At 42.7% G+C, this 9,753-nt stretch overlaps 1 protein-coding gene across 1 annotated transcript in view; it reads left to right on the forward strand.

The window, feature by feature from the left end:
* Positions 1–7,162, forward strand: part of MRPS28 (mitochondrial ribosomal protein S28) — a 67,452-nt gene extending 60,290 nt beyond the window's left edge. The window contains exon 5 of the mRNA XM_018557541.1: positions 7,004–7,162. Within this exon, the coding sequence (XP_018413043.1) occupies positions 7,004–7,154 (151 nt within the window). The 3' untranslated portion in view covers positions 7,155–7,162. The remainder of the gene's footprint in view (positions 1–7,003) is intronic.
* The last annotated feature ends 2,591 nt before the right edge of the window (positions 7,163–9,753 follow it).

A 9,753-nucleotide genomic window follows, 5' to 3' on the forward strand; every position in this document is an offset into this window, starting at 1 on the left:
CTTAACCAATGTTACAAAGCAGATCATACTTGGTAAAAGGACTGCTCCTTGTCGGAGGAGAAGGAACAGTGCTGGATCCAGAGATGTTACAGTATTTGGAGAAAAGGCCAGTATCTTATAATGAGCACTTCTTCGTTCTGTCTATTTGACCCCTACGCTGCATGATAGTGCAAGCAATGCCGGAATTGTTTGCTATGCTTTTACTTCAATTTCTGGTGTTCGACCACTCATAACTTTACTCTTTGAGCTCAGTTAAAACAATCGTAGATTATATTTTTAAAGAAAATGTACTGTTTTATGCATATTTAACAAGGTCAGCATAACTCTCTCTACTCCTAAACTGCCTATAGAGGCTTACATTTGAACGTGTGGCGGGCAGCTAAATACAAAGATGAAATAGATTTATAGGAGCTGCATTCCCTGGAAAAGGAATTGTACTTCTGCCCATCCAGTCCTGTGATTTACACAGCTTTGCTAGGCTGTTGACACAAGCTTTTACTGCTGCAGTAAAACAATAGAGCCTGGTCATCTTCCTGTCCCCCTGTGATTGGACGGTAAAAGAGTAGCAACATACTAATAAATATATTCTTTGCATTCTGCTCTTTCCATACATCATCCCCCTATGTTCCTTTTTAGTATATGATGAAGGGGGCCTAATAGCTGGTGAAATAGGGCAAACAAATAGGAATGATTCCGGTTTCCTTTGTACACAGCCTCTTAGATGTGTGGCCTGTCCAGTGGCTACCTGTAAATTCGAATCCATTCACCAGCATTGGACCACAAATTTATTGGTGGCTAAACACCATGGATTTATGACTGAAAACATCTCCAGCTTTAAAGCTTCCACCTATTAAATGCAGGACAGGCTGAGTTGTGTTAAGGATTAGTGCTTTGGTGCCAGGGTATAATGACAGGTTTATGTATGATTACCATGCCTACAGCAACCTATCATTTGTGTTTCCCTCTGAACGCCTGTGATGGGAGTCTGTATAAGCAGCATCCACATTTCCGCTGCTCGCTCTTTTTCCCTATTGATCTCCCGTCCACAAATGTTTTAGCTGCAGGCAACATCTGTCATAAAGGGCAGTGTTTATATCCCACATTACCTGACAGACATGTCAGATGCCTTTCATGAGCACCATTTTCAGGATATCTTTATGTGCAGGTGCGACGAGGCTGTTGAAGAATTTCTTTAATAAATTGGATTAGACGTGATTAAAGTATCTGAGGGCTTGTGTTCAAATTACAAGGAGCAGCAGTTAGAGCCTGCGACACTGGTATCGCACAGTAATTGCCTGTTCTTTTCATGGAAAATAATCTTCCCTGCAGGCACACACAGACAGCCGAACAACTTTCACCACCATTGTTCCATGTTTTGCTGTTGTTACAACAGTTTGGGGGATTTTCCTTCCTTTCCTCATCAGGGAGGGGGATTGAGCAGTAAAACCACACTCGTTATAATATTTGGACCACTTCCAAGTAACTGCTAAGATCCTTTAAGTTGTTACATATCATAACCCCTTTAGAATTTAAAAAAAATCACCAACCTTCCTATAAAAATAACCAAAAATAAACTTTGTATTGCGTGCTCTTGCCTCACATTTTGTTCCTGAGTGGGGTGCTCAAACTCATTGTTGCATACCTCAAACTCCACGTGAACCATTTCTGCAGTGTGGCAGGGCGCATTATCTTACTGAAAGAGGCCACTGCCATCAGGGAATACCGTTTCCTTGAAGGGAGTATAGTTGGTCAGCAGCATTGTTTAGGTCGGTGGTACATGTCAAATAAACAACAACATGAATGGCAGGACCCAAGGTCGCAAAGCAGAACATTGCCCAAAGCTTCACACTGCCTCCATCAGCTCGCCTTCTTCCCAGTGCATCCTAGTGCCATCTCTTCCCCAGGTAAGCGAAACACACGTGCATCCGGCCATCCACATTATGTAAAAGAAAACATGATTCATTAGACAAGGCCACTCTCTTTCATTGCTCCATGATCCAGGTCTGATGCTCATGTGTCCATTGTAGGCACTTTTGGAGGTGGACATGGGTCAGCATGGGCACCCTGACTAGTTTGCAGTGGCGCACCCTAAACGCAACAAACTGCAATGCGCTGTTTATTCAGATACCTTTCTATCAGAACCTGCATTAACTTTTTCAGCAATTTGAGCTACAGTAGCTCTTCTGTTGATTGGACTACCCGGGCCAGCCTTTGCTCCACACTTGCATCAGTGAGCTTCTGCCTCCTATGACCCTGTCATCGGTTCACTGCTTTTTCTTCCTTGGACCACTTTTGGTAGGTCCTGACCACTGCAGACCGGGAACATCCCACAAGAGCGGCACTTTTGGAGTTGCTCTCACCCGGTCGTCTAGCCATCACAATTTGGCCCTTGTCAAAGTCACTCAAATCCTTACACTTGGCCATTTTTAGCTTTCAACACATCAACTACAAGTACAAACTGTTCACTGGCTGCCTAAAGCTTTCCATACACCTTGCGATCATCGGACGAAACTTTTTGTCCGATGACCAAACCGTCGTACGTTTTCGGACGGCGGCCCCATCCTGCCCCCATTATTGCAAGGTTCAATCAGCAGTAATTAACAGAAAAGCACCTGGACGAATTGCGGTAATCGACCGCACGTACTTTCGTTTGTGCATGTGCAGTGTAAATCGTACGAATGTTGACATACGTAAACGGCACCAACCTTGCGAAAATCGTACGCTCGACCAAAGTTTTCTAACCTGCTGGTTAGTCAAAAGTCGATTGTACAGTATTTGCGGTTGTACACTGCCCATCAACCTAAAGGTGCCCATACACTGCACGATTATCGTACGATAATATATCGGACGAAAACGTGATCGCATACGAAAATCGGCAGATTATTTGTAAGGTATATGGGCAGCTTAATATATCCCACCCACTTCCAGGTGCCATTGCAATAATCCATGTTATTCATTTCACCTGTCAGTGGTTTTAATGTTATGCCTGATCGGTGTAGCTGTGTGGGTCTCAATGAGATGGCAAAAGGCACCCTTTATGTCCCTTGTGCCCAACGTGCAGCCCTTTGGCCCTTATTGTGCTGCCCCTAGGGCCTTGCGGACAGTAGTCTGAGAACATATGTTCTTAACGTAAAGGAAAAATATTCTTTACACTGGGTTCCATGAGTGAAATGGTTTGGTTAATTTCTTTTGTACTTTTTTTTTTAATGCTGTCCACTCCTTTTTTCTTTTATGTTTTTTTTTACTCTAACCTTTTGTAATGGATCTTGCCGAGAGAAATCTCAAATATGGCACAAGTCATTGTAGGGAACACAAATGATTTGGAAAGGGGCTGTAATAGCCGTTATCTGCAGCATTCGCCTCCAGCCTATGATTATCTCCTGAAGTATGTCCCCAGTCTCCAACAACTGCTATAGCAGTCTCTGATCATCTTCTGCAACATGTCTGCAGTCTGACAGCTTTTGTGTGGAATTACATTCACTAAATATTATGTTTGGCCCTTTGGTAATGGCATTGGTCACAAGCTCTGTTTTCAATATCCTTCCATAATGGGGAGGGTGGGATATTTGTGAGCATGTTGGTAAAGAGCTCTTTGCTCTTAACATTTTCTTTGCAAGTGTCATTTATTTCTTGTATTAGTATTTTAAAACTGTATCCAAAGTTCGCCTATAAGGGAAGTTGCAAGCCCCAGGGCTTTTTAGATTGTAAGCCCTCAGGGGCAGGGCCCTTCTTACCATCTTGTCTTGAATTGTATTGTGATTGTAATGTCTTCCTTATATTGTTAAGCGCTGTATAATAATAATCTTTCAGAGTCGGATAAGAAGAGGCACATGGTATTTTTTGTGCCTTCAGTGAAAACCAAAGAAGTTCACTGAATATCTTCAGTGTATGTCGGTCAAAACCCTTATTACTGTCTATGGGGAAGTAATGGTAAACACCAGTTTTTATCATTGGAGTAGAAAGTCTGGTAAAACTTTACATCTACTGGCTCTCCTGAAACATTGGTGTATCTAGTCCATACATAGCAAGTTTGCTCACAAATTGTTTGCCTAATGCGTTCCCTCTGGGCATGTGTTCCATCACCTTTAGGCCGGGTTCACACAATGTGGTGCATTAACACGCGTTGCATCAAGGCAGCCCATTCATTTTGAACAGGCTGCCAATGCACGCTATCGCAGCCAAAACCATACCTGATCCTTTTTCAGGAATGCAACACACAGTGGTGCAAGTGCATTGCCTTTGCATTGGGCTATTGTTCAATATGAATTGCACTTCAGCAAAGCATAATGTACGTTGTTGCTACACGATAGTGTGAATTTGCACTTGGAGAATCCTTAATTGCACTTGCAATGTCCCCCCAAAAGATTTGCGCAGGTGTTTCTGAAGATCCACTAACCTACCAGAATGCTTTTGGGAGAAAACCTAAGCAAACACCGGAAGAGCCATGCTTGTTGTATTCCTGGTGGGAACTTATTCCTGGACCCTTGCCACTGCAATACAAGCTTGTGAACCATATCACTATATGTTGCCTATTCCTGTCCTTAGAAATTAACTATGACAGTGCTAGTGCCCAAATAAGATCCACAATTCCGATTTTACAAAATTTACGATTTGATTAATTAGAAAAATCTAGAACATCACAGCAACACTCTAACACGTTTTGGCTACACAAGCCTTAGTCATGTATGACTAAGGCTTGTGTAGCCAAAACGCGTTGGTCTCTTGTTACTGTGATGTACTGCATTTTGGCTTTTTAATCAATAAAGAAGAATTGTGGATCACATTTGAATGCTAGAACTTTGGCTGCAGTGGTGAAGGAGGTAGAATACATTTTTATATATTATGTATACATTGTAAATTTATGTCTACATAAGCCAACTGCACAGAATTTCGATTTAATCAGATAAACGAATGATAATACCATTGTGTAAATGGGGCCCAAATAAACCAGGGTGTGTGGGTACTGGATACAGTATAGCAGGAATTCTTGAATCCACAGTCGGCTATAACAAGATCAAACGTTCATTTATTTATGTTTTCAAAGTAAAATAACTTTTTTCCCTGTAAGATCAACCTATAAGTCCTGTAAGACTCCGGGGTGTTGAATAATCTCTTAATGCACACTCTATTGCATGTTATTCCTTGTTTGTGGATCAAAAGGAAACCGCTAAGCAGCACTTTGATCCACTCCTGCTAAAAAGTACATTCTGCTGGGAGATGTGAGCATAATTGTCATTCATGTTCCACAATTGCGACGTGCTGCAAAAAGGGCCTGTTTTGATCCGTGAACATTGCAGGAAAATATTTTACAGTTGAGTAAGGAGATGAAAGACTGGTGTTTACCAACAGCGAAAACATACTTTGCGCACATATTTGTGAGCAACATTAATGCCATTCAAAACTTTCAGATCTAAGCTGTTTGTCTGGAATCAACATCAAGAATACCACAGATTAGGTAGGATAGGAAAATGTGTTTATATTACTCAAATACTCTTCTTGGAACTTTAGCAGACTAAGGAGAAATTTATTTTGGCATCATTGTTTTGCAGAAATAGCTAGGTAATCAATGTTTGTAGGGTGACCTATTAGGTCTCCCCACTTATGCAGAAGCCTGCTTTGTATTGTGTACTCATTGGCTATAGTCATAGTGGGGTCCAGGGTAGTTGTTCTTCAGATCCATGTAATTCAGCTTCATTCATAATCTACCAAAACAAAACCATTATGTGTATATGGAGAGTCCCCGCTCCTGCCAAAAGTAGGACTACAGGTGATGTGGTCATCATAATTAAAGTGTAGGTATAGTCCAAACCTTTTGAAAGTGACACTAAACTCAGGAGTTAAATCTTAAAAATGCATTTAAGTCCCTTAACTATTAACAAAAATGTGTCTTATTTGTGTATCACTCGGCTGTAGATCCTCCAATCATCTCTGAATTGGTGCTGACACTGTCCTTCCTTCTGGAGGGGGGCTACTTTTGTTCCCTATGGTCCCTGTGTGTGTTGTAAAGTAGTCACAGCTCCAAGCTCACTCCTGTGAGCGAAGCCGCTATCGGGAGTATCCCGTGAGTGAAGCCGCTATCGCAGCAGCACGCCGAGCGGTGAGGAGAGAGAGAGACGCTTGGCCTGAATCTGACAGGCGGCGGCTCTCTCTCCCCTCACCGCAAATGCTGCTGTTACAGCGGCTCCGTCCCCCGGCGGCTGAAGTGCTTCCTTCACTTCTTCTCGGTTCACACGCCTGTTAGGGGGCACCTTTTTTTTCTTGCCACGTGCACAAAAGGAGCTGGTACGGCTATGCTCCCGCGGCTGCCGGTTGAAAGTGTCAGACGCCGCAGACGGAAAGGGGCGAGACACCTCTCCCTGTGTGCAACGTCGGCCACACGAGCACCGCGGGAGGATAGGACGCACTGGAATGTAAGCCGGCCGACTCCCTGGGTTCAGGGGCGGGAGGGGCCGTGGAGTTGCACCGCAGCCATGTCCCCCGCCCACAGTTCGATCGCCCGCACCCGGAACGCAGGCACATCCGTGCCTGCATTCCGGTCCAGTGTGATCTGCAAAAATAGTGCTTGCAGCATTTTTGCGGATCGCACTGGACCGGAACGCAGGCACTAATGTGCACCATTGACTTCAATGCACCGCCATGCTCCCTCCCGCCCCCTGAATGCAGGTGTTTTTACGTTGGTAGATCTCATTGAGCTCGTCATTTGAAAAGTAGATCTCCAGACGAAAAACTGTGGCCGCCCCTGCCTTAGGTCATGTAACTTTTTATAATTTACTAAAATCTGAAATGTCAATTTTGGGAGGACTGACCCTTTAAAAGCAGAACAAAAAAGTAGTTGAATTTTACTCTGCATTAATCTACTATAAATGGCTCTCTGATGTGTGTTTTCGGTGGTGTATTAAGCGATTAGCCTGGAGTAAAACTAGAATATTGTCATTATTTAAATGCAATTGTCTCACAATTTTTCAGTGTCATAACTATTGATTCCCTTTATTGTCTTTTACAGAAAATACCAAAAAGGGACTAAAGTGCGCCTGAAGCTTGTTGACCTGGAGCTGACTTCAAGATTCCTAGGAGCCATTACAGATACGACCTTGCTGGAAGCAGATGCTGTTCTATTAGGAATATCGCAGCAGAAATCATCAGATTTGTCATAAATATTAAAGTATTAACATTTCCTGTATGAAGTGTGTCTGTGGATGATTGGATATCTGTAGCTGCTGGGCAGTTGTGGAGTTATTATTTTATGTGGTCAGTCTACGTTTAAAAGGTCATTCCACTAAGTACTGATATTTTAGTGCTGTGCCATTAGCTGATGGGCAGAATCATGCAATGGCTTCTTGTATTCTCCAGTTGTGAGATGTCCGGTCTTTTCTCTACTGCCATGTAGAATTAGAATTAATTCACCTCCTGCTGCATTCACACATTGCCCAGGCATAGTCTACATTGTCACGATCAGGAAGAGTAGTGATGTCATGTTGGAGGAAGTGACTGAAAGACTTTGGAAGAGATCAGCAACACTGAGATGGAAATGATGAGAAAAAAGGTAAACATTGTTAAGGGGAAAAATATGGCAACTGTTTTTATTATGCACAGTGATTTAACAAACTTAACACTACATTCAGGAGTTAAATCTCACAATTGTATTTAAGTATCTTGTTAACAAAATGTATCTTATTTGTGTATCACTCAGCTGTAGATCCTCAAATCGTCTTTGAATTGGTGCTGATACTGTCCTTCCTTCTGGAGGGTGACTACTTTTGTTCCCGTTGGTCCCTGTGTGTGTTGTAAAGAAGCCACCACTCCAAGGTTGCTCTCTTGATGGACTATAATCTCACGTTTGGTTAACATGGATTGAAGTTATAGTCTATCACAGGAGTGAGCTTGGAGCGGTGACTACTTTACAACACACACAGCGACCATGGGAAACATAAGTAGCCACCCTCCTGAAGGAATGACAGTGTCGGCACCAATTCAGAGATGATTTGAGGGCCTACAGCCGAATGATACATTTTTGTTAACAGTTAAATACATAACAGTGAATACATTTTTAAGTTTTAACTCCTGAATTCAGTGTCACTTTATTGTCATCCAGTTAGGGTTTAGATCTATTATAACGGCAAAGAAACTGAACCTTGATTTTTAGAGGGCTATGGACAATTACAGAGGCGGGTGCTTTTACTGAGGCATTACTTTTTCACTAACCTTACATATAATACACCATTCTGCTTGATTGGTGTGTCTACAAACACAAGTAAACCTAATCTGTTTTACTGCAATCATACCTTATCTGGTGTTGTTCTTGTATGCCTATAATTATAAGCTGCAGGTCTGTACTCAGGTCAATAGACCACATGATCTGTAATTACTCTAATTGGTTTATGTAATTGGTGATTTTTGTAAACCACAGCTCACAAATATTCAAGGTGAGAAACAGCTGGACAATGTGTCCCATACTCATTGTTGCCTGTCCCATAAATATAGAGTCAAGGAATTACAGAGGAAAAGCAATTGGAGAAGGAAATTCCAGGTGGACAATATTTATTGAGAAGGGAATTCTGATCACACCTTCAACCATAAAACCCCTCGGGCCATGGCAGTGTCTGGTATAAGCAACACACGGTCATTTCCTTAATAATAGTTTAGGAAAGATCCTCAAATTATCCTTTTTTAAAGTATACCTATCATGGCTACAGTCACGTTCTGAGCTAAACGAGTGTTCATAACCTATGTAATTAATCATTATTCACTTTGGAGATATAAGGTCATAGACATGACTATTGATTTTTTTTTAAGCATAGAACTGTGTATCAGCACACCTTTCACATTATATGATCCTCCTTTTGATTTGCCCCTTTTGTACACTGATCAGCCATAATGTTATGACCACCACTAGACTCCACTAGACATGTGAAGGTATTCTGTGGTATCTGGCACCAAGATGTCAGTAGTAGATCCTTTAAGGCTTGTGAGGTGGGGCCCCCATTGATCATACTCTTTTTTTTTTTCCCCAGCACATTCCACAGATGCTCAATTGGATTGAGATCTGGAGAATTTGGAGGCCAACTCAACACCTCAAACTCATTGTGTTCCTCAAACCATTCTTGAACCTTTTTTGCAGAGTGTGTTATCCTGCTGAAAGAGGCCACTGCCATCAAGCAATACCGTTTCCATGAAGGGGTCTACTTGGTCAGCAATGTTTAGGTAGGTGGTACATGTCAAAGTAAGGTCCACGTGAATGGCAGGACCCAAGGTTTCTCAGCAGAACGTTGACCAAAGTATCATAATGCCTCCGCTGGCTTCTCTTCATTCCATAGTGCTTCCTGGTACCATCTCTTCCCCAGGTTAGTGATACACACACACCTGGCCATCCACATGATGTAAAAGATAATGTGATTCATCAGGCCAAGCCACCTTCTTCCATTGCACTGTGGTCCAGTTCTGATATTTACCTGCCCCTTGTAGGCACTTTTGGCGGTGGAGAGGGGTCAGTATGGGCACCCTAACTGGTCTGTGGCTAGGCAGCCTCATACGCAACAAACTGCGATGCTGTTGAGACACCTTTTCTATCGGAACCAGCATTAACTTTCTCAGCAGTTTGAGCTACAGTAACTCTTCTGCTGGATCGGTCTACACAGGCCAACCTTTGCTCCCCACATGTATCAATGAACCTTGGTCATCCATGACCCTGTTGCCGGTTGACTGGTTTTCCTTCCTTGGACCACTTCTGGTGGGTCCTTTCCACTGCAGACTGGG

This window comes from Nanorana parkeri, unplaced genomic scaffold, assembly GCF_000935625.1.
Source record: "Nanorana parkeri isolate BGI_ZX_2015 unplaced genomic scaffold, ASM93562v1 scaffold289, whole genome shotgun sequence".
Classification (NCBI taxonomy): Eukaryota; Metazoa; Chordata; class Amphibia; order Anura; family Dicroglossidae; genus Nanorana; species Nanorana parkeri.